The 26,858-nt window shown below is 38.1% G+C and overlaps 1 protein-coding gene across 3 annotated transcripts in view; it reads right to left on the bottom strand.

Annotated features, from left to right (window-relative positions):
- Nucleotides 1-26,494, bottom strand: part of LOC121371160 (1-phosphatidylinositol 4,5-bisphosphate phosphodiesterase beta-4-like) — a 142,928-nt gene extending 116,434 nt beyond the window's left edge. For all 3 annotated transcript variants that reach the window (XM_041496836.1, XM_041496837.1, XM_041496838.1), the window contains exons 1-2: nucleotides 26,386-26,494; nucleotides 4,745-4,877 (exon numbers count right to left, since the gene is read on the bottom strand). In XM_041496836.1, the coding sequence (XP_041352770.1) occupies nucleotides 4,745-4,828 (84 nt within the window). In that variant the 5' untranslated portion in view covers nucleotides 4,829-4,877; nucleotides 26,386-26,494. The remainder of the gene's footprint in view (nucleotides 1-4,744; nucleotides 4,878-26,385) is intronic.
- Between the last annotated feature and the right edge of the window lie 364 nt (nucleotides 26,495-26,858).

Below are 26,858 nucleotides of genomic sequence, written 5' to 3'. Positions count from 1 at the left end.
CCGGTCTACGAAATAGTTCCTGTTAAAAAAAATACTACAAAATTCTGATATGTTTTTTGAAATCTGTCTTTGATGATTACACATAGGATGACCTCTGTAGTATTTAAACAGCCCATTGGTTTGAAGTTACTTGTTATATGTAGTTATAACCGATAACAACTGTGCAAGTGGTATAGTACCACATGTGTAACATCAACACGAGGTGGTGATCAGGCATGAGGGCTGTTAACTGAATGTTAACTGAAAAAGTTCATGGTCAACCTATGTTTATTTTTTACACGGTACTTGTCAGTTGAGAGCACTCCCTAAAATTAGTACCCTCTCGATAGTGTTGTATTTTTTCACAGCATATATTCCGATATAGAAATTGTATTAAACTGGATGGAGTAATTAATGGTGATGCTCCACATCATATCCCTGAGACAAGTTCAAGGAGAGTAATTTTTAGCTCGCTTATGAATTTATATGGTATCAATGGAAATATCTTAAAAGTGCTATCCATAATAATGTATATTAATACATTTTTGTTTATACATTTGATTAAAATATTTACAGTTAAACCTGTGTTAAGCATCTACCAAAGAGAATACCAAAACATTACCTTTTATGACAGGTGACTGCTTAATTCAGGTTAGTTTATACTATATTTGGGAGAATAAAATGTGGCCTCTTAATTAATACCGTTTTGTTTTCTTTTTGTTTAACGACACCACTTTCACCACATAGATTTATTAATCATCAGCTATTGGATGTCAAATATTTGGTAATTCTGAGACGTAGTCAACAGAGGATTCCTGCTACACTTTTCCTAATGCAACAAGGGATCTTTTATATGCACTTTCCCACAGACAGAAAAGCACATACCACAGCCTTTGACCAGTTGCGGTGCACTGGTTGGAATGAGAGAAAAAAATTCCAATCAGCTGAATGGATCCACCAAGGTGGTTCTTCTTAACACAGGTGGCTGCTAGATCAGGTTTCACTGTGTATATGTAGTTAGGATGGTTTTGTGATCATTGACCAGTATAAAGCTTACCAATGTTTTTCATGAAAACAAACCTAAAACCAAGGGCTGCACATGGGTTCATTCATGTGTGGGTAACGCAGAACAGTGCTTCGTAAGCTACATGTATTTGCCATTGAAGTAACATTTATACAGTGTTTGGAAACCAAATGAATTAATATTAATCATTTTACTTTTCAAAAAAATAAATAATGATTTTATTTCATTATAAAATAAAGCATGTGTTTCAAATTATTTTGAAAATGGATTATGGAAAGAAAAAAGTATGTAATCAAGCAAATCTGTAATGCAAAAAAAACAAAAACAAACAAACAAACAAACAAAAAACCACACCTAACAATCAATTTTCAATTACAATCAATCATTAGAACACTAACAATGTTCATGCCGCCTTTTCACTTTAAAATAAAATACAAAGCAAAGCACTCGAAGTATAGAATGCATTTACATGTACCTTGATTTTTTATAGTTTTATTTAAAGGAGTCCAAAATGGCATTTATTTATATTAATCTTTGACAAGCAACTAAACTGGCAACTGTCGAATTGAATCTTGTATTTATTTCCATGCTGATATCCACTTGCAGTTCAAGCACACTGTCCTGGGCACACACCGTAGCTATCTGGGCTGTCTGTCCAAGACAGTGGATTAATGTATTAGGTGTAAGTTGTTAGTGGTTAGTTAGAGAGAAGTCCGTGTAGTGGTGTTAACTACACCTACCCACCAAGTTGTTAAACTCACTCTGGGTGGGAGCCTGTACTGGGATGCAAACCTACATGCAAACCCTGCAACTGAGAAAAGGAAGGAAAGAAATGGTTTATTTAACAGCACACTCAACACATTTTATTTACGGTTATATCATTTTCGGATGTATGGTTAAGGACCACACAAATATTGAAAGAGGAAACCCACTGTCGCCACTTCATGGGCTACTCTTTTCGATTAGCAGCAAAGGATCTTTCATATGCACCATCCTATAGACAGGATAGCACATATCACGGCCTTTGATGTACCAGTCATGGTGCACTGGCTGGAGCGAGAAATGCACTTGAGAAAATGTCTACGGCATAAAAGCATGCTGTGAAATAAAAATTGAATACAGTTCATAGCAAAAAAGTGCCATTGAGAATTAAAAACTCCATGACAATCTCTACATTTCCGAATGCTGCAGGCAATTGCTGAGGTTGTACATGTACCAGCTTCAATTCTGATGGCATAATCATTACACCAACGATGCCGGTATTGGTAAGGTGTGAAGCTGATGGTTAAATTCTAGCTAATAAAAAGAAAGAAAGAAAGAAATGTTTTATTTAATGACGCACTCAACACATTTTATTTATAGTTATATGGCATCAGACATAATATTATGGTTAAGGACCACACAGATTTTGAGAGGAAACCCACTGTCACTACTCTTTCCGATTAGCAGCAAGCGATCTTTTATCTGCACTTCCCACAGGCAGGATAGCACAAACAATGGCCTTTGTTGAACCAGTTATGGATCAATGGTCGGTGCAAGTGGTTTACACCTAACCATTGAGCCTTGCGGAGCACTCACTCAGGGTTTGGAGTCAGTATCTGGATTAAAAATCCCATGCCTCGACTGGGATCCAAACCCAGTACCTACCAGCCTGTTGAGCGATGGCCTAACCACAACGCCACCGAGGCTGGTCTTCTAGCTAATAGCAAACTCCATCAATGGTTAGAACAGGTCAGGTTAGGTCATAGGTTTTAACATGCACATTCTGAGCAAACTGGTGTAGCATATGCCTGTCATGGGCACAGGTGTCGACTTCCGCGGGCTTCTTTGTCTAGGACAATGCATGGTAGAACAGGCGAAAAAAACAAGCTCTTATATGCAACCAGTCAACCACATAACTCACTGAGCTAAACGGCAATGTGTACCATAGTACCACATCCTGCCCATCTCTGTTGAAAGATTATGTTACAGCTACACCTACACATGTGAACATATACTAGTCCTCTCTTTACTTTTTTAAGTATACTTCACAACAAAGTGATTGATAGTGGCTTGTTATCAACGTTGTATACACTAGCAGATCAACAGTGCCAGTTAGAAATTTCAAACATAATTCTCGTTTTTGACAAGTAGGCCTATGTATGTATACATGTAAATAAGTACACACTGTTGAGTACAATGTACTTTTAATTTTGTTTTGTTAAATGATATCACTAGAGCACATTGATTAATTAAACATCGGCTATTAATTGGATGTCAGAGAAAATCTGCTACATTTTTCCATTATCAGCAAGGGATCTTTTATAATGCACTTTCACACAAACAGGACAGCACACACCATAGCCTTTGATATACCAGTCACAGAGCACTGGTTGGGACAAGAAAAAACAATCAGAAAATGTATGCAAAGGGGTTTGTTCTTACTTTCAAAGCACCCCCCAGGTCTACCAATTGAGCTCTAAAGATCCCACCCATGCATATATTTTAAGTTAAAAATATTTTTTTAATTTGAGGTAAAACGTAAGTACGACTAAATATTTGAACTATTTATATTTATTGCTATTTTCTTCATTTACATGTAATTAAAAGTAAAAAGTAAAGTTTGTTTTATTTAACGACACCACTAGAGCACATTGATTTTTTATCTTATCATCGGCTATTGGATGTCAAACATATCGTCATTTTGACACTGTTTTGAAGAGGAAACCCGCTGTCGCCACATAGGCTACTCTTTTTTCGACAGGCAGCAAGGGATCTTTTATTTGCACTTCCCACAGGCAGGATAGCACAAACCATGGCCTTTGTTGAACCAGTTATGGATCACTGGTCGGTGCAAGTGGTTTACACCTACCCATTAAGCCTTGTGGAGCACTCACTCAGGATTTGGAGTCGGTATCTGGATTAAAAATCCCATGCCTCGACTGGGATCCGAACCCAGTACCTACCAACCTGTAGTCTGATGGCTTAACCACTGCACCACCGAGGCCGGTTTACATGTAATTAAGCCTGATAGAGAATTACATGTCAGAAAACCATAAAATATTTCTATAATCACACAAGGAATGCCCTCCATAATGAGATCTGATCCACTAATCCATTCTATAAACGATTAGTGTTAATAAACTGTTCTCTGTCATGCCATATTAATTAAAATCCGAAATTAAGTGTCACTATTACCATGTCACATGTCACGTAATGTCATTAAACTAAGTGCTGAAATGTCATTATATAAAACATAGATTCCTTTATTATGTCTCCTTGAATAATTATGTACCGACGATCAAAAGAAAGTATATATCAATAAGTTTTTGAATCATTAAGAATTACACAAAACACAAGTTGATGCAAGTGTTTATTTCAAAAGTATACTCATTTTGCGTGATCCAAACATAATAATTATCATCAAAAATGTGAAAATCACAGTTCACAAACTACTAATGGTAAAAATGTGTGATTTCACATAAAAATGTTTCGGTATACTTTCTTTTGATCATCAGTTTATTACTGTTAAACAAAACACAATTCTCAGCTGGTCGTACATTAAACATGCTAAACATACATCATTTTTTTTTTTTAACACTATAAAAGATGTTTACATGCCAGCCCAAACATTAGAATACACATGTTCACGTATGCAGCAATTTCCCGTCTCTGTGTATATAACTATTAACTGTAGCAGAACTAGCAGCCATGTCTAATTACTGTTAGCCTGTACTAAAAGATATTCACAAGTCGACTAACCTCATCCCAACAGTCGAAGATTTCTCCATTTTTTAGTGCCTCTGGCACGTCTAACTGCCAGTTGAAGTCAAATGGCTTGGCCATCAAGCAGGTGCTCAGAACGCTGGCGGTGGCGGCAACAGAGCCAGGTTTCCTGCAACACAACAATTAGACAACATTATTGATATTCAACAAATCTTATCTCATGCAGCATGCAGTCACCTACAGACCTATCATCCACGGAACAGCCAGCCCACCAAGTATGTCTGCTGATCCAATTAAGATCCAGTGTCATTATACATATCTACATATATATAACTGTTAATTTGAAAAAGGCAAAACTGCCAAAATATGTTATTAAACTACTGAACTGTTGTTGGTGGTGTTTTATATAATACAGTAGAATCTTGATGGGTCGAACTCGGAAGGGTTGACCAAATGGTTAGGTTGAACTACCCGATGGGTCAAACACTTTTTCAAGCAACGACAGGGTTCAAGCCAATGGGATTCAACTGTATTTGTGTGTATATATATATATATATATATATTAATGGAAAAAATGAATATGATGTAAATGTCTTCTATCATATTGCTCTCTGACACACGAAAAACAACATATAATGGCATGTATAATTCATGATACTGCACTTATTTTTAACTGTCATGTAACAAAAATACCAGGGCAAAAAGGTTAACCTTATGAAGTTTAAAAAGGTAAAATATTTTTTAACTAAAATTAAATTATCCCAGGGATGGTTTTTGAATGTGGGGGGGGGGGGGGGGGGGGGGGGGGATTTTTTTTTTTTGGGGGGGGTTGTTTATTGGGTTTTCTTTTTTCTTCTTTTTTGTGTGTGTATTTTGGAGCCTTTTCCTGCAATTGTTAATGTTTTTATATGCATTCTAGAATATCTTAAATCAGTTTTTCTATAAACTTCTCAGTGGAACTTAAGGGTGAGGTGATGATATACCCTCATCAAATGCAACCCCACCCTCCAACGCTGATTGTTCTGTATTCAACAGTACTGCCAATTTCATACAGAAATAACTGCAAATCTGACATACAAGTATCTCTCAATGGAAACAAATGTTGTGAATATATTTACTGTTAATCTTCTTTCAATTTGTCACGGGATCCTAGTGATAATTAAGATGGATGTCACATGCACATTTAACTATCAACGTGTCCCAGTAGAATATCTTTCATCAAATAGCCACCGACCTAACATTAATGTGATTTGAGGTTTCTTTCATTAATCTAAATAACTTTTTCTCAAATTTCAAATTTAACAGAATAACAAGTAAATGGCATTATTTCACAAAACACAACAATATTTAGGTGCACTTGAAGAGAAAGAAAGAAATGTTTTATTTAACAATGCACTCAACACATTTTATTTACGGTTATATGGCATCAGACATATGTTACGTATCACACAGATTTTGAGAGGAAACCTGCAGTTGCCACTTCATGGGCTACTCTTTCCAATTAGCAGCAGGGGATCTTTTATTTGCGCTTCCCACAGGCAGGAGAGCACAAACCATGGCCTTTGTTGAACCAGTTATCGATCACTGGTCGGTGCAAGTGGTTTACACCTACCCATTGAACCTTGCGGAGCACTCGCTCCGAACCCAGCACCTACCAGCCTGTTGACCGATGGCTTAACCATGACGCCACCGAGGCCGGTCATTTGAAGAGTTAAAATATCCAAAATGTTATTACAGTGAAACCTGTCAAAACCAAACCCTGAACAAACTGGAATCTTGTCAAAACTGGCCAAGTTTCAGGGTCCCGAATTTTCTAAATTCTAAAACTTGACTCTCTATACACCAGATCCTGTCTAAATCAGATAAATATGATGTCCTCGGCGTAATCCGGTTTAGACAGGTTTCACTGTATATCCATTTTAAGTTATTTAAAAAAAATAATAAACATGTAGTTTTGCCTTTAAAAAATGTAGAATATATCACACAAAGCTCACTTTTAACACCGTGTCCAATGCATGGGCAGACTGTATTTTGTTGTAAAATTTATTGTCGTATTGTCGAGTTGTACTAATATTATATTGGTACACTTTTATTGCTAACTCCAAAATCTGGAAACTGATGTATGAACTGAACTCTTCATATATACAGCCTATGATATTGATGTGTATGTGAGCTGCCCTTGAACTTGTGGAATGAGTTTCACCTCATAAAAGCTTCCCATTGAAAGACCTTTGAATGGGATAGTATTAGGCTTTCATGCTATAGTATAGAGCATCCAGGATCTCCCAGGACATAAAAGGTTTGAATATGCCCATACTTGTACACACACACTCTTAATGTACCGACATGTGCAGACCAAGGACTGATTCATCAATAGTAAAAAGATTGCAGTTAGTTGGCACACATTTTGGAAGTCATTTACACATGTAGATAATTTATTAAAAATCAATATTAACGTTAATTCAAAAATTATAAACATGAATTATTTACCACCCATCGGTGGGCCCATTGGGCTATTTCTTATTCCAGCTAGTGCACCAAGACTGATATATCAAAGGTTGTGGTATGTGCTATCCTTTCTGTGGGATGATGCATATAAAAGATCCCTTGATACTAAATTAATGAAAAAATGTAGTGGGTTTCCTCAATTACCAAATGTTTGACATGTATTTAATAGCAGATGATTAATGAATGAATGTGCTCTAGTGGTGTCATTAAACAAAACAAACTTCTTCTTTTTCTTACCAGTATTATACTGATTGAAAGAAATAAGGGAACACATATATGCTATTTTATATTAAATTTAATTCATTACTAACATAGTTACGTTAGAATAAGATACAAAGAAGTAATATGAGGTTGAATGTAAGTAATATGGGGTTGAATGTCAGTAGTATGAGGTTGGATGTCAGTAATATGGGGTTGAATGTCAGTAATATGGGGTTGAATGTCAGTAATATGGGGTTGAATGTCAGTGATATGGGGTTGATTGTCAGTAATATGGGGTTGAATGTCAGTAATATGGGGTTGAATGTCAGTAATATGGGGTTGAAGGAAATGGTTTATTTAACGACGCACTCAACAGTTTATTTACGGTTATATGGCGTCAGATAATATGGGATTGAATGTCAGTAATGTGGATTTGAATGTCACTAATATGGGGTTGAATGTCTGTAATGTGGGATTGAATGTCAGTAATGTGGGGTTGAATGTCAGTAATGTAGGATTTAATGTCAGTAATATGGGGTTGAATGTCAGTAATACGAGATTGAATGTCAGTAATATGGGATTGAATGTCAGTAATATGGGGTTGAATGTCAGTAATATGGGATTTATTGTGAGTAATATGGGGTTGAATGTCAGTAATATGGAAATGAATGTCATTAATATGGGGTTGAATGTCAGTAATGTGGGACTGAATGTCAGTAATATAGGGTTGAATATCACTAATATGGGGTTGAATGTCAGTAATGTGGGATTGAATGTCAGTAATGTGGGATTAATGTCAGTAATATGGGGTTGAATGTCAGTAATGTGGGGTTGAATGTCAGTAACATGCTTAGCCTCCTGACACTATAGATGAGGGTTTTGGTTGCAGTCGACATTTGCTGTCACTGCTTGTGTGTTACTTCTTTCTTTCCATCAGCATATTACAGGCAAACCTGTTTTAGAGAGTGTTGTGTTTAACAACACCATTAGAGTACACTCATTAATCATCGGCTATCAGATGTTAATCATTTGGTAATTCTGACATGTAGTCTTCAGAGGAAAGCCAAAACATATTTTTCACTAGAAAAAAAGAAGGAAATGTTTTATTTAACGATGCACTCAACACATTTTATTTACGGTTATATGGCGTCAGACATATGGATAAGGACCACACAGATATAGAGAGAGGAAACCTGCTGTCGTCATTTCATCTCACAGTCAGAATAGTACATACCATAGCCTTTGTTACACCAGTTGTGGAACACTAGCTGGAATAAGAAATAGCCCAAAGGAGCCACCGCCGGGGATCGATCCTAAACCGACCGCGCATCAAGCAAGCACTTTTTTTTTCACTAGAAGCATGGGATTTTTTATACGCACTTTCACACAGATAGGACAGAACATACCATGGTCTTTGATATACCAGTTATGGATCACATGAAAAGATTAATGGGCCTACTAAGGTGGCTCATCACTATGACCCAAGCACCCCTGACAAGTACTGTAATGAGCTAAATCCGCTTGTTTCATGCAAACACACATGTATAATGAAGCATAATGAAGTGGTCTCTGTAAGATTGTGTAATTAATGGGCTTTTGTCACACAAGACTGAAACTCCTCTGTGGACCCATTCACTTGGGAGGTTTTTCCATTCCAACCAGTGCCCCATGACTGATATATCAAAGGCTGCAGTACGGTATGTGTTGTCCTGTAGTACAGTATGTGTTGTCCTGTTTGTTGAACAGTGCATATAAAAGATCCCTTGCTGCTAATGGAAAAAGTAATAGGTTTCTTCTTAGACTACTAGTATATCAGTATTATCAATATCAATATTTCATAGCCAATGGTTAATCAATAAATCGATGTGTATATCAGTATTATCAATATCAATATGTTCCATAGCCAATGGTTAATCAATAAATCGATGTGTATATCAGTATTATCAATATCAATATGTTCCATAGCCAATGGTTAATCAATAAATCGATGTGTATATCAGTATTATCAATATGTTTCATAGCCAATGGTTAATCAATAAATCAATGTGTTCTAGTGGTGATGTTGTTAAACAAAACAAACCTTAACTTTTGTGGCTGCTTAGGTTTTATTATTGTAAAACAAAATTTGGTTAAGTGCTATAGCTAGTGGTTAGCTCATTGGATTGAAGCCTATTAGATACTGGGTTCACACCCCAGTATTGGCTCCAACCAAGAATATGTTTCAATGGGGAAGTATTAGGCCACTAAATCAACTTCTCTCTTGCCAGTTATTGCTAACAACTAAATATTAACTTTCAGACTGACAACTCAGATAGCTGAGATATGTACTCAGGGCAGTATGTTTGAACCTTAATTAGATATAAGCTGCAAAATAAAGACTTGCAGCCATGAAATATATAATCTATGGAAAATCTTGAAAATTATAAACAGCTGTATTATCACTAAAGTGATAAAGTATAGAAATTACATTCGCTGTTTTCACTGTGCCAGTTTATGGTATATTCAGTAGTTATAATATATAGGGATTTTGGAATTAGACACATGAAAGTTACATGATTCAAGGTTGTAATCATATTTAAAACAATTATCAATATCTGCATGGTCTTTAACCATATGTCTGAAGTCATATTACAAACACCACAATTTGAAATGGTAAACAGATAAAACCTCACTGGAAAACCCCCACTCAAGACAAAGTTTGTTTTGTTTAACGACACCACTACAGCACATCGGCTATTGGATGTCAAACATTTGGCAATTTTTTACATAGTCTTAAAATGCGTTGAGTGTGTCATTAAATAAAACATTTCCTCCTTGATGTACCAGTTGTGGTGCACTGGCTAGAACGAGAAATAGCCTGATGGGTCCACTGACAGGGATCGATCTCAGATTGACCACGCATCAAGCAAGCACTTTATTACTGGGCTTAAATGGATAAAACTTCACTGGGAAAAAAAAAACACAAACATAACACCACTTACATACACAAACCCATTCACAACAACCAACCTCGGTGGTGCTGTGGTTTGGCCATCGGTCTACAGGCTAGTAGGTACTGGGTTCGGATCCCAGTCGAGGCATGGGATTTTTAATCCAGATACGGACTCCAAACCTTGAGTGAGTGCTCCACAAGGTTCAATGGGTAGGTGTAAACCACTTGCACCAACCAGTGATCCATAACTGGTTCAACAAAGGCCATGGTTTGTGCTATCTGCCTGTGGGAATCGCAAATAAAAGATCCCTTGCTGCTAATCGGAAAGAGTAGCCCATGTAGTGGTGACAGCGGGTTTCCTCCCAAAATCTGTGTGGCCCTTAACCATATGTCTGACGCCATATAACCGTAAATAAAATGTGTTGAGTGCATCGTTAAATAAAAATTTCTTTCTTTCCATTCACAACAGGATTTTGAAAATTGTGAGAATGATTGTTTATTCACACATCGCTCTCGCAAATATAGTCTTGTGTGAGCTATTTTTCGTTCACATAAAATATAAGACATCATTTATATAAACATAAAGGGTAAGATAAACAGAAATGGGCTACCTGAAATTTATTTTTGTATAACCCATTTTCAATTCTTAAAGGCCTGCGCAAACACAAGGAATTAAAAGATCACATAAAATATTTTAACTAAAAAAGAACACTATAATGCAAAAGCTAATGTCCGAGACAGTAAAAGGTAATCTACTTCCACCTCACATATTGACCTCACGAAATGTCAATAAAGATTAATTCATTCCAATTAATGTTCAAGCACACTATCCTTGGTACATACCTAAACTATCTGGGCTGTCTGTCCAGCACAGTAACTTAGTTGTTAGTGAGAGAAAAAAAGAGGGTGACATGTCTTACACCTATCCATTGAGTCATTAAAACTCTCTCTGGGTGGGAGCTGGTACGGGGCTGCAAAACCAGTACCTACCAGCTTTATGTCTGATGGCTTAACCACTACACCACCGAAGCCAACGATTACTTAATGACCACTAATAATACACTGTTTTAATTGGCTGCTGTTAAAGATATCAAGTGTAATTGTGACATTTGATTTAGAGCAGTTAGACAATTAATACCCCACTGCTGTCACATACATGTATGTAAACTTGGGGAAAGGGAGGGGGAGTTCAGTTAGTAACATGGAATGTTTTATAATAAACATATATCGGTATATGCACTTTCCAGATGGGAATTTAATTTTTCATAAAGAAAGTAGGCATATTAACTACATGTATAGATGTACAACTTTAGGACTGTACGTTTTTCACTATCTCCAAACTTTATTTCTAAAAGTGACACGGTGAGTATGATTGAGTGCTGTTCTAAAACATTAAAAGTTGGAACATGATCTAATAAAAGAAATCTGAAACGGAGCCAGTTACCAGCCTTAAATTGCATAACATAATAACATAACAACATAATAACATAACATAACATAACATTAGCTGTCACCAGCACGGCGGTTACTATCTCCTATCTCTCGCAATTATGGTATATTCCAGGTTTAAGTTTCTACCCTCCAAATCATTTTATATGCATACATGAATACATGTAGATGCTGAATTTATTGAATAATTTACATAACAAATTTGTCAATTTGTCAAAAAAACTTTACTGTAATATGTCACTGTCACCTCCTCATCCTCGCCTATGAATTACTATCAGGCAAAATATAAAACTATAATTGTACAGTTTTCATAAACTTGTTTGGTTTCCGTTTGTTTTTTAATACTAGATATCATGAAGTGCATTGATGCAACAACATATCTTTCAGTACATTGAACATTGAAAGAACTTACAGATAAAGTTTGTTTTGTTTAATGACACCACTAAAGCACATTGATTTATTAATCATCAGCTACTGGATGTCATAACATTTGGTAATTTTGACAAATAGTCTTACAGAAGAAACCCGCTACATTTTTCCATTAGTAGCAAGAGTTCTTTTATATGCACCATCCCACAGACAGAATAGCACATACTACAGCGTTTGACATTCCAGTTGCGGTGCACTAGCTGGAACGAGACATACCCCAATCCCGTTTGTGCATCAGATGAGCTCTTTACCATTGGGTTATATCCACCCTCAACTTACATCTAGGGTGTATACCACCAAATCATATTCCCATCTATAGACGATAATAGTAACACATGCATGTGGTTAACTCCTACATGCTGCATATGGATCTACATGGATACACCATGGATATAAATACTACCACCCCTCACTGTTAAAATATACTACTCAAAAGAATTTATGGGTCAAAAATTTATAACCAAATAAGTTTCAGAGTATTAGATTGATGATGTAAACTACACCAAAAATTTAATTTATTGTTCCATATTTACAAAAAAACACAAATAAACATCACTGTATACAAGAAAGTCACATAACATGCTGTCAAAGTTGAAGGTTGTCAAACATGGATTTTACACATTAGAACATTCGTTTAATAGTGTGTGAATCCACCCCTGGCGCGAATACACTCGACACATCGTTGCCTCATGCTGTTGATCAGACGTCTGAAGAACTCTTGGGGAATGGCCTGCCACTCTGCCATAAGAAGTTGACCCAGATCATGAAGGTTGGCCGGAGGGGCATGGTTATCCCGAACTCTCCTGCCTAATTCGTCCCAGGCGGTCTCTATTGGGGCCAAGTCAGGCGAATATGCTGGCCAATCCATCCTGGCGATACCTTGTTGTCTGAGAAAGTCTGTTACCACCCTGGCGCGGTGGGATCTGGCATTGTCATCCTGCAGAACTGCCCCGCCGCCAATCTGCTGAAGGCCTGGGAGAACCAACGGCCGGATAATCTCATTCAGATAGCGGATTCCATTCAGATTGCCATCCACCACATAGAGGGGGGTCCTGTGGTGGATAGAGATGCCGCCCCACACCATGACGCTGCCACCACCGAACCGGTGACGTTGTCTAACATTAACATCAGCGAAGCGCTCCCCAGGACGTCTGTAGACACAAACCCGACCGTCGTTGAACTGGAGACTAAACCTGGACTCATCAGTGAACATCACTTGACCCCACTGAACACGTTGCCACCGCAGATGAAGTGTGCACCAGTGACGTCTGGCCGTTCTGTGACGTGGTAGGAGTGGTGGTCGAACAGCCTGGCGACGGCAGCGTAGATTATTGGCTCTCAGACGATTGCGTATGGTTTGATCAGACACTCGAGTTCCAGTCGCAGTCCGCAGATTGTCACGTAATCGGCGTGCAGTGGTTGTGCGTTGACGTAGAGCCATATTGGTGATGTAGCGGTCCTCTCTATTTGTAGTGCTTCGGGGTCTTCCCGAACGTGGACGATTTCGAACAGAATTCGTTGCTTGGTGCCGTTGCCACAGTCGGCCAACGACACTCTGACTGACACCAAGTCTCAGAGCAACATTTCTTTGCGTATTGCCATCCTGAAGCCAAGCAATAGCCCTTCCTCGATCTTCGATAGTCAGCTGACGTCATACCATTGTCGAATTTGGAGTGTGCACCGTACACGAACGCAAGCTCCAATTATACGGAAATTCAGCATTGGGAACATGGAATACACATGCAAAGCGTGCAAATGAAGCGCTTTGTGAAAAAGCAAGTTATGGACACTTAGCAGACCTTTCGCTTTCGCCCTAATTTAAGTGCAAATGTAAGCATGTTTTCGCCATTAGAACTAGTCGACAGTGTCAATGACAGTGGATTTTAATTCATTTATGGGTTGCTTGGACCAACTTTCGTCAAAATGGAACAATACCATGCGTGACATTATGGTCTAGCTAATATAATTGACATTCAGAAAATAATGTCGAAAATATCGTCTGACCCTTAAATTCTTTTGAGTAGTATAAATCAAAAAACAATTAGATGTTAAGCTGTTCATTTCAGAGATATCTGGTAGCATCTATGACTACCCTAGTTCCACATAAAAATTGTCATGCTATTTTTAGTAGAACCCCCACACATGTTTCTAGCACAATGGTAGTAGGTACATTGACACTAGTTCAAATTAAATTACAGGAATTCACTGGCCAGATGACCCAACATTTTATCACAGCAAACACTGTCACATTTATCAACTTGTGGTAATAACTGCTCCATCAAAAGTTATGTGCACCTCGAACTTTGACCCAGCCAGATATTATTTGGAAAATATATTAGTACTACCTGTAGTAACAAACAATAATGTTGTTTTTTTGTTTAACGACACCACTAGAGCACATTGATTAATTAATCATCAGCTATTGGATGTCAAACATTTAGTAATTATGACTTGTAGTCATCAGAGGAAACCTGCTACAATTTTCCTAATGTAGCAAGGGATCTTCTACATACACTTCCCCACAGACAGAAAAACACATACCACAACCTTTGTCCAGTTGTGGTGCACTGGTTGGAATGAAAAAAAAAATTCAGCTAAATGGATCCACCAAGGTGGTTTGATCCTGCGATGCCAGCGCCTCAAACGAGCACTCAACCGACTGAGCTAAATCCCACCCCCGTGTAGTAACAAAGGCCAAAATTTTATTTTGTTGTGCTAGAAGCTGTATTTGCTTCTCAAATTTTAATCTGGAAGCAAATGATGGAAAATTAGGAGCAGTTCTAAAAATGAGTTTTCAAAACTAGTAGACTGTTTAACAGCAATGCAAAAGACTTCAGACAAACACAGATAAAACGCTATGATTTAAATTATCACTCCTCAAAATGAGAAATTACGTATCTGGAACATAATAAAAACAAAAGACGGAAAGCAGAAGTTGCTTGTGAAACTGATCATAAAAAAGCATCATATATATTGTGCATTTTGAATGACAGGGGACGGGATATAGCCCTGTGGTAAAGCGCTCGCTTAACATGCGGTCGGTCTAGGATTGATTTCTGTTGGGCTATTTTTTGGTTCCAGCCAGTGCACCATGACTGGCATATCAAAGGTGGTAGCATGTGCTATCCTGTGTATGGGATGGTGCATATAAAACATCCCTTGCTGCTAATGGAAAAATGTAGTGGGTTTCCTCTCTAAGACTATATGTCAGAATTACCAAATGTTTGTCATCCAATAGCTGATGATTAATACATCAATGTGCTCTAGTGGTGTTGTTAACACACACTTTACCTTGAGTAGCAGTTGTTGCTTGCCCATTGCTCTTTTCGAGTTTTGCTTAGTAGCTGGATATTTTCTCAGGGAACTATTTGTTCTTATAAGACCCACTTTTGAGACAGAAGCCATTAAATTCAAGAAAGCACATAAAGAGAAAAAACATCAAATAGACGATCCGTTTCGAATGCATAAATAATAAAAATACACTTGAGATTGCATCCTTTAAAATTAGCATGTTTATCGACTTTTTATTATGCTGCACTTTGCCTAAGAAAAAGAAAGAAGTGTTTTATTTAACGACGCACTCAACACATTTTATTTACGGTTATATGGCGTCAGACATATGGTTAAGGACCACACAGATTTTGAGAGGAAACCCGCTGTCGGCACTACATGGGCTACTCTTCCGATTAGCAGCAAGGGATCTTTTATTTGCGCTTCTCATAGGCAGGATAGCACAAACCATGGCCTTTGTTGAACCAGTTATGGATCACTGGTCAGTGCAAGTGGTTTACACCTACCCATTGAGCCTTGCGGAGCACTCACTCAGGGTTTGGAGTCGGTATTTGGATTAAAATTCCCATGCCCAACTGGGATCCGAACCCAGTACCTACCAGCCTGTAGACCGATGGCCTGCCATGACGCCACCAAGGCCGGTGCCTAAGAAAAAGTAACAATTTAGCTGTGGGTTTAGTCCCCTTTACTTTTGGACAAAATTAATGTACATGTAACAGGTTCATGCCATTAACAAAATGTAGGGTTCAGTTATGTTTAATACACTATAGTAACAATTAATATTTCATTTTAACTTATTTTCGTGCTTATATCCAATTAAGGTTCAAGCACATTGTCCTGGGCACACACATCAGCTATCTGGGCTGTCTGTCCAGGACAGTGAGTTGTTCGTGGTTAGTGAGAGATAAGAGGGTCTTACACCTACCCATTGAGTCGTTAAAACTCGCTCTGGGTGGGAAGGAAGGAAATGTTTTATTTAACAACACACTCAACACATTTTATTTACGGCTATATGGCGTCTCGCTCTGGGTGGAAGCCTATACCAAGCTGCGAACCCTGTACCTACAAGCCTTATGTCCGATGGCTTAACCACGACACCACTAAGGCCAGAACCAGGCTGCAAACCCTGTATCTACCATCCTTATGTCCAATGGCTTAACCACAACACTACCGAGGCCGGTACCAGGCTGCGAACCCTGTACCTACCAGCCTTATGTCCAATGGCTTAACCACGACACCACCGAGGCCAGAACCAATTAATGAAAAACCTCTTGGATGTCTTTAATGTGGTTCTTATATTTACAGATTATAAGTACCAGGTATTGGCCATGAAGGTAAAATAGTAAATAGAAGGGTATGAGATCAAAATCCACTAGAAAATATTGGCAGTTTGTTGTAGAGATCAGACAAACTTAAACTGACAGCTGGCAGTAATTACCAGTGAGGAATGGTTAAAAAAAAACCTTGCATTAACCATTCCTGTACATGTGTAGTAAAATAAGTACAGGTGTATGTGCTAGTCAGTTAGTACCACTACTGCAGGTACTTACAGTATCCATTAAATGTCATTATGACACCACTACAGCACATTGATTTATTAATTTGAAGTCAAACATTTGGTATTTTTGACATACAGTCTCAGAGAGGAAACCTGTTACATTTTCCCATTAGTAGCAAGGGATCTTTTATATGCACCATCCCAAACAGGATAACACATACCACAGCCTTTGATATACCAGTTGCGGTGCACTGGCTGGAACGAGAAATAGCCCAATGGACCCACTGATGTGGATCGATCCCACACCAACTGCACATCAAGAGAGCATTTTACCACTGAGCTACATCCCACCCCCTTTGCTGGCTACACAGGCATTGGAATCTGACAGTGACTCATGGGGGGGGGGGGGGGGGGGGGGTGTTGCGGCTATATATTACTTTTGATTTTCAACTTGGCGGGCCAAATCTTCAAAGCAGAAATGGGGAGTGGGCAGTACTAACATTCACTAACAAAATAAACAGATTTTAATCCATAAATTGAACCCAGTTTTATTTTGCAATTTACTATAGCTTCAACTGACTAGCCTTTTCATACAACAGATCAACAAAGGCATATCTTTCTCTGAATCCATTCAGCTGTGTTCAATCAACACCTGCCAAACAAACAACACAAAGGAAAGGAATATTTGTCTAATGCGCCTCAGTTCATTTATGGTAATGGAAAGAATGAAAAAAAAGAAAGAAATGTTTTATTTAACAACGCACTCAACACATTTAATTTACGGTTATATGGCGTCAGACATGTGGTTAAGGACCACACAGATATTGAGAAAGGAAACCTGCTGTCACCATTTCATGGGCTACTCTTTTTGATTAGCAGCATAGGTACTTTTATATGCACCATCCCACAGACAGGGTAGTACCGGTACATACCACAGCCTTTGATATATCAGTCGAGGTGCACTGACTGGAACAAGAAATAGCCCAATGGGCCCACCAAAGAGGATCGATCCCAGACCAACCGCGCATCGAGCGAGTGCTTTACCACTGGGCTACATATACATCTCGCCCTTATGGTAATGGTGTCTTAATATTGGGTTATTTCTACTCTTAGTCAAGACAGACAGGAAACCATTGCAGTCATATAGGCCACTCTACCAAAAGACAGCAACAATGGATCTTTCATTATTATGTGCTTTCTTATAGATGATTGACAGGATAGTGCAGAACTTTATTGTAGCATTCACATTGTGTTGGGGGTGGGTGATCTAAGAACATGAACTAGGATGATCAATCCTGATACCCATCAAGCCTACCTTATGGCAAGTGCTTTACCACTCAGTAGCATCCGACTATTCCCCTTTCCACCCACCCATACACCCACCCACCCTAACAATGATAAGTGAAAACAGTGGCTAATTTAAGGGAATAGTCTTAATACCCATAATTATTACTGGTAACTATAGTTATGATGCATTACTAAAATACTATTTTATTTTGACACTAATAAAACAAAGCTTTATGGATTTATGGAGTTTAAAAACAAGGAAAGAAAGCTTACCAGTATAAATAAATGTTCTTAAAATGTCAAATTATACTTTACTGAACTGTAAAATCTGAGACACTACCAATTAGCCCATGAAACTCGAACATTCAATACATATTAAATATATATATTTGTAACCACATACTGTAAAAAAAAAAAGATTTTTTTTTTAATTTATTTATTTAATGTAGATCTTGAAATTAATGTGATCACAATGTGAAAAGTGCGAGTTTGTGTTATTCGCATTAATAATATGACACATTTATTTTTATGTTTTGTCTATGTGTCCAACGTTATTATAAAAACAAAAACACCAAAGATTAAAATTCTAATATATTTATATAACAAATGGAAAACAATTCATCGTAGGTGGACTAATTGTCCAATAGTCAAGCAAGATGCCAGTGACATGTGACGATTACAGGGTCTTTCAAAAGCTGACACGATTCATTGCTCGTGAATGGGTTTTACTAATCCTGAGGTCGACAGTTTCTTTGTTTTTACTGTTCGAGTTCGCTGTAACTTTTTAATATCCTATTCAGGGCCCCATGACTGGTATATCAAAAGCTGTGTTATGCATTGTCCGATAACAATGCACCCGCCCCCATTTAATGGCCCAGCACATACTCTAATAAGGAACCGGACAAAAGAATACCGTTCCGAGTACACAATTGCAATGCACCCAGGGGAAGCCGAACAAAAGAATATAGGCCCCCCCCACCCAAACCCCCAATACTTGCAGCTGGTAATAACTTGGGACTTGGTGATGTGGTCAGGCCCTTATAAGGGCCTTATGGGCAACCTAGGGAGACACCACAGCATCGTAAAGGTCTAAAATTAACGAGCTACTCTCGATTCACTAATATCAAAACCTATATTAGCTCAGCCATTTACCTTTTGACCGACCGTTCAAAATTGCGCCAAATTCCCTCAATCAAAACTGCACACCCTTTTCTCTTTGGCATTTAACTGCTCCATTCAAACTCCATAGCACCACCCCCACCCCCACCCGCCTGCTGCCGATTTGATCGGGCTGCTGGTGCTCCCTTGCACCTGCCAGTGCAGGCGGTCCCTCCTCTCCCCTGCCCCCACCTTTCCTGTCATGGACGGAGGAGCCGGCCAAGGCCGGCTCTTGCGCCCACGACAGGCATGCACTACAACAGCTTGTTCTGAATGTGCACGTAAAACCCTATGACATGACATGACATGCATTGTCCTGTCTATGGGACTGCATATTCACAGAGATTCCTTACTGCTTTTTATTAGTATGAGTACATGTTATATTTATAGCAGTGCTTGGTGGATTTTCTTTTTTTTTCCTCAGTCAAATATGGAAATACCCATATGTTAAACACCAAATAGTCCAGGGTACATGGTTTAATTTACAGGAATCGGGCAGCAAAATAATGTTTGCTAAAAACGCATACTTTGCTCATTCCAACCAGTGTACCACAACTGGTCAAAGGCTGTGGTATGTGCTGTCCTGTCTGTGGGAAAGTGCATATAAAAGATCCGTTGCTGCTAATGGAAAAATGTAGCAGGTTTTCTCCGAGTCAGAATTACCAAATGTTTGATATCCAATAGCCAATGATTAATTAATCAATATACCGTATTCTAGTGGTGTTGTTAAACAAAACAAACTTTAGCTGTAACTTTGCTTTCTAATATACTAAAGCAAAAAATAAGGGAATGACTGATGTGAATATAACTATCGTTGACATGCACTGTTACAATACAGTGGCCTTGCATCTGAACGCTTCATCTGATCAAAATGAAATTTCACATCATGCCTGTGATGCACGTGCATACAGAATATCACGTGTATGTGCTTATGGTGGAACTCACAAACACTGATGCAAGTGAGGTAATCACATGCACGAAAATGGTCCCAAAACGATACCTTAATGAAGAGACGAAATGGCGAATTGTCGGTACGATAGAGGGAGGTACGTCAATATGCCAAGTTGCAAGAATGTTTGGTAAATCAAAAAGTGTAATTTCTAGATTGTGGGATAAGTACCGTCAAATTGGCGGGGTTGCAACGAGACCTGGGCGTGGCAGGCCTAAAAATATGACACCTCGACAAAATCATACCATAACATTAATTGCTCTACGGAATAGATTCAAATCAGCTGCTGCTATCAACAGTGAATTCCGTACAATAACAGGAAGGCGAATTTCAATATCGACCGTCAAGAACAGACTCTACAAAGCCCGCCTGAAAGCGAGGCGTCCTCTGAAGGGTGTGACCCTAACAGCTCACCATAGGCGGCAATGATTACGGTGGGCTAGACAACACCAGGGACGGACTGTGCGACAATGGCGTTACACCATGTTTACAGACGAATCGAGGTTCTGCCTAAGATTCACAGATGCAGAAAATGTTGTTGGCGACGTAGCAGCGAGAGATATGCCCGAGCTACAATTCTAGACCATGATCGGTATAGGGATGGTAGTGTCATGGTTTTGGGAGGGATCACACATGACAGGCGAACAGATTTGATTATTGTTAATGGAAATTTGACTGGCCAGAGATATCTGGACCAAATTTTGCGTCCTGTCGTTATTCCAATGGCGAGAAATATTGGCAGAAATTTTGAATTTCAAGACGACAATGCAAGACCACATCGCGCTCGGATAGTCACCGATTACCTACGACAACAAGGCATACCAACAATCGACTGGCCCGCTAAGTCCCCCGATATGTCCCCTATAGAGCACCTGTGGGACGTTCTTGGGCGGAAAGTGTACGCCAGGGACCCAGCACCCGCCAACGTGGCCCAGCTTGCGGTAGCCCTTCAGAATGAATGGCGGGCAATACCCAGGGCAACCATACGTACATTAATCAACAGTATGCCATCAAGGTGACGAGCATGCATCACCCAAAATGGTGGACACACCAGATATTGATATACACGCCCCAAATTGGTTTTCCAGACATTAATCGAAATAAAACATTCACTATAATTTCACCCGTTCCCTTATTTTTTGCCGGTAGTATAATTAAAATTTCACAATCAGATTATGCTTTCCGTCCTATCTTTGACAGTAGGCTTATTCCAGAGACACAAATGTATACATGTATTCAGAATTTCTAATTTTCGGGAACAGTAATATGAATTATAAGTTTTTATCCATGTTTATCACGAGACTTCCACATCAACTGCTGTTGAAAAAAGCCAGACTATAGACACGTGTCTAATTGTCAGACTGATTTCTAGAACTGTTTCTCACTTTCTAGGATTTGCTTCAAGATTAAAAGTTCACTTCAATATATATTTGTGATATATATTTTGATAAATCTCACTAATTAATTAATAAAATAACTAAAACACCAAATTACTGTTATAGAGCAAGCGAACATTTTGTTCAGTATTGTGTCGCAATTTGTGAAGGAAGGAAATGTTTTATTTAACGACACACTCAACACATTTTATTTATGGTTATATGGCATCAGACACATGGTTAAGGATCACACAGATATTGAAAGGAAACCCGCTGTCGCCACCTCATGGACTACACTTTTTTGGTAAGCAGCCAGGGATCTTTAATATGCACCATCCCACAGACAGGATAGTACGTACCACGGTCTTTGTTACATTGGCTGGAACAAGAAATAGCCCAATGGGCCTACCGACAGGGATCGATCCCAAACCGACCGCACGTCAAGCCAAAGCTTTACAAGTGGGCTACATCCCGCCCACTTCAGAGATCGCTACACAATTCTAAAATGTTAAATAGTAGGTGCAACTCAATTTTCTACTGAGCACCAATGGTCGCTAATCAAAATTTTGAAAACAAAATGTACCCTGAGACTTAATTCCCAGTATTTTTAAACATGTCAATCCAAGGACATAAAATATATCAAAAACTTGTTAACAGAAGTGATTTATAACTACTGAATTAAATCAGTCAGCGGTTGCAAAACGAAGTACTAGTAGGCGTTGGAACTGACAGAATAGGAGTTGGGGGTTTATCGAGAGCTAGACACTCGGTATGGGGGGGGGGGGGGGAGAGTGTGCAATGTAGTTGGTGAAATTGTTGTCCAAGAATAGAACAAGTATAACTCAGTGGTTTTTTGTTTTTAAAAAATGTAATTAACGTAAAATGTAATTAACATGTAATTAACTATTGAACTAACACAAGTTGTGACAAATTAAAGGGTCCGAAAATGTACTGGCGTTGACTATTTGTCATTAAATCAAAGTAAGCCTACTGTACATATTAGTAGTGAAAAAATCACATCAGGAGCAAAGGCTACAGTTATAATAACTACATAAAGCATGACTGTCCAACAATTAAGTGACTGCTTTATTCAACGGAGCTTAGGATTCACAAAATGTAAACATTTATTTTATCATCTCTTTGACAGTCTAACGTCTGCAAATTGAAGTATGCACATGACACAGCAGAAATAAAGTAACATTGCAACGTTCAGCCAGCCGTTTTTTTGCTAAACGTGTGCAAACATATTTTGACTGGTTCCCGAAATGGTCATTCGGTTTAATGTGTAGCGTAAAAATCTGTCTTCCAAGACAAGCGTATGGAAGAAAAAAACTGTCCCATCTGCGCAGGCACAACAGACTAAGCAGTGAACCAGCCCCATGTTCAGCCAGCAAATGTTTCACTAACGTTTGCGAAGTATTTGATTGGTTCCCAATTGTGACCATTTGGTTTACCGTGAAGCGCATAATCCAGTCTAGCGTTTGCCAATAGTACTGCGCACAGGTAAATCATCAGTTTTACAGTGTGTGGCAATAGTAAAAGAGTATTAATTTTTTTAACTTCGCAGAAAATCGTAATTCCGTTTTCAAATGTAAATTCCGTTTCACAATGGGAATTCCGCAACTTCTGTCAGTTTTCCACAATCGCGGAAAATCACTGGGTCTAGCACTGTGCTCATGAATCTAAACAAAAATTAATATATTTTAAAAACAAAGGCAATGAGCAGTAATGGACGCTGTATTTGTAGGAAACTCAAAGTTTTCCTGAAGAAATTAACCCATAGTAGCCGAGCTATACATTCAGACAAGAACCAAGAAAATATGAACTGGAGTCTGAGCAACTGTGGCGAAAATAGACGTCGGAAATGAGGGTAGTAAACATCGCATGCGACACGCGATGCCTTGTTTTGCAACCACTGTAAGTGCTTAAAAATAATGGGGAAAGGTATCAGAAATTTATTCTGGATATTTTGTTAGGGTCCCATGTCTGATGGAATTTGGAAAATTAGCGCAAGTAAATCATATTGGGATAAAAAAAATTCAGGCCACCGAATAAAGCAGTACACCACTGTTAAACAGATTTATTAGAACATACATATAATTAAATATACCGTATACGGTATATTGGGAATTTGTAGCATAGAAATTTGGAAAATTAGCACAAGTAAATCATATTGGGATAAAACAAATTCAGGCCACCGAATAAAGCAGTACACCACTGTTAAACTGATTTATTAGAACATACATATATAATTAAATACGGTATATTGGGAATTTGTAGCATAGAAATTTGGAAAATTAGCGCAAGTAAATCATATTGGGATAAAACAAATTCAGGCCACCGAATAAAGCAGTACACCACTGTTAAACTGATTTATTAGAACATACATATAATTAAATATATACGGTATATTGGGAATTTGTAGCATAGAAATTTGGAATGTTCAGTGCCACTTTCTTTTGGGAAGGGCCTATGTTCGGACTCACAGAACGCCTGGATATAAAGCCCTGGATAATTCTAAACAAATTAATTTTTTTGCAATGTTAGTTGCCAAATAGACTGTTAGTCGGAAACATGTTACAATGGTTGCAAACTCAGGACAGTCCCGTTAATCAAATGGTAACCAAAAATAGGCCCCATTATGTTATAAAGTGTTAACATTATACAGGCTTCAGTATTATCCAACATTCTAAAACCAACATGGCATAACGGCTAAACAAGATAACATGCTGGGTCTCTTCAAGAACATTTTTGAAATAGTATACTTGTATATCCAATTTCCTGGTGTCTGGGACACATACTGGGTTTAATGCATGTGTGAAAAGTATAGATTTAAAATGTGATCAAGGATGTTATTAAAAGGCACCTAACGGCAATTTGTTTTGCTGCCTACATGTTAATAAATTAATAAATGTTCATAGGGTATAGAATACATGCTTCCCAAGTGTTCAAATGTTGCTATTTGTACATAATTTGTGCATGTTAATAACATTGTAATAATATGCTTTTGAAAGCTTTTCCCTGCTTGGTTAATATTAGCTGGTAGTTAATGAAATTGTGTCACTGTTAGGTTTCGGTATCAACTTGTTTATAGGTCACATGACATCCATAGCAGACAGTAATAGGTGCCTATAATTTCATTGTCATCTGGAAATATCAAATTTTGTGAGTATGGCACAATGGTATTTAGTATGGCGAATATGCTTTTGAAAGTCGTGAGGTTGGCGCCAAGTCTGGTTATGGAGTTGTATATCACTATCAGAATTATCATTTTAGCTAGGAATCAATATGTACGTGATGCGTAATGTGTAGTACGTGATGTGTATTGGAATGATCACAGAGGAGTTCGGGAATTAACGTATTACACACTACGCATCACGCATTGCATACATATGGAAGTGTTTCAATTGATTTCTATATAAACTGTTGTTTACACACCATGCCCTATGAACTATGCATTACGCACTATGTACACATGGGATTCCTGGCTTAAGTGTACTTTCACTTATATGCCCATAAAAAAATTACAACCATATAATTTCAATTAGTAATAGAGAACAAAGTGTAGTGAAAAATCTAGAGAATAACTTCAAGATAATTAGACACATCAGTTTTACATGCACACTTCAAACATATCCAAGTTCTCCATGAATCAAAATGATAAACTGGAGGCCAAAGTACCTAGATGAGGAGGTTGAAAACCACCACAGATTTAGCCAAAAACTATGATGTAGATTTCATTTGACTTAATTTCTATGTTTAGCTAAGGATTCTTAATTTGATCACTACTGCATCAAAAATATTAATGGTAGTAAATCTTAAGGCAGAAATGAATTTTGCTTGTAGAATGCAGGAAATTGCATTTCAGAACATCTAGTTTTCAAAATTTTACGGGGGAGAATATCCCTGAACCCCATAAAAACTTTGCTTTGTGCTCTCAATCTCAGTCAGCTCCCCCCCATGTGTAGTTATTTATAACATATAAATGTTAGACATAGCAAACTACGCCACTAACACAGAATAGAACTTAGTTACAGTTACAACTATGATAATGGTCCTTTAAATTTTAATACTATTTTTAACAAGGTAAATATAACCAGACTTTGGCTTTGATGCACTATGAGCTTCTCAAATATCACCAAAATATGTAAATATTCAGTTAAATGTATACATAAATAAACTGTACTTTTATAATACTGATACCAAAATGGCATGCATTATGCAGCATTTCACATAGATCTAGATTTACACTAGGGACATGTGACCTTGACATTTACACATCCAGCTATTCTCCATAATTTAAAAAAAAGAAGAAAAGCAAAGCAAAATACTTTGGAACATGCCATTGCATATTGCGATCGTTAACCTGCTGTGTAACTTCACAGCCATGTATATTTACCGCTGTCACGAAAGAAGCAAACAAGTGCTGAATTGTTTTTCTTCCCGTGTGTGCAACGGGCGGCGAGATCCAAGGCAAGAACATAATACACATACACACACTAACACTATTGATGATGAACCCGGGATCGGCGAGCCAGGTTCGCTCAATAATGCAAAACGACATGCCTTTTTACTGCGCTACTCAGTGCTATAAGTTACCTGCTTACGACTGCATCGTTCGGTATTTAATCCAAGGTCGTCATGCGTGTGAAAAGTGAAAGAAAGCGTCAAGAAATTATCATCTTTCGTCTGCCATATCTCCCAAAATTGTATGTTGACATATACAGCCAATCAAACGTAATAGCAGGGTCATGTGATTATGTTACTAATAATAATTTAGGTTCTATCGATATATCGTTGAGAAGATTCCTTTGCGCTCAATGTCATCTGCATATTTATCTATATTTTTCTAGAGAGTTGGTACATTTTATTAAGGAATCATGTTTACAGGACTGTACCTAGCCTAATGTAACGGAGGGTGCGTTAAAAAGTAGTAATAATAATAATTAGGCAGGATGGGTGGTCTTTCTCGATGTGGGTTCCTCCCTCCCCCTTATACAATCCTGGTTACGCCAATGATAAATAATAGTTCTCTACAGCTAGATAAAAAGGACACGTTTTCCTACTTTCTG

Source organism: Gigantopelta aegis, chromosome 4 (assembly GCF_016097555.1).
Source record: "Gigantopelta aegis isolate Gae_Host chromosome 4, Gae_host_genome, whole genome shotgun sequence".
NCBI classification, from domain to species: domain Eukaryota; kingdom Metazoa; phylum Mollusca; class Gastropoda; order Neomphalida; family Peltospiridae; genus Gigantopelta; species Gigantopelta aegis.
The sequence above is the reverse complement of the archived record's forward strand: the minus strand, read 5'-3'. Positions and strand labels throughout refer to the sequence as shown.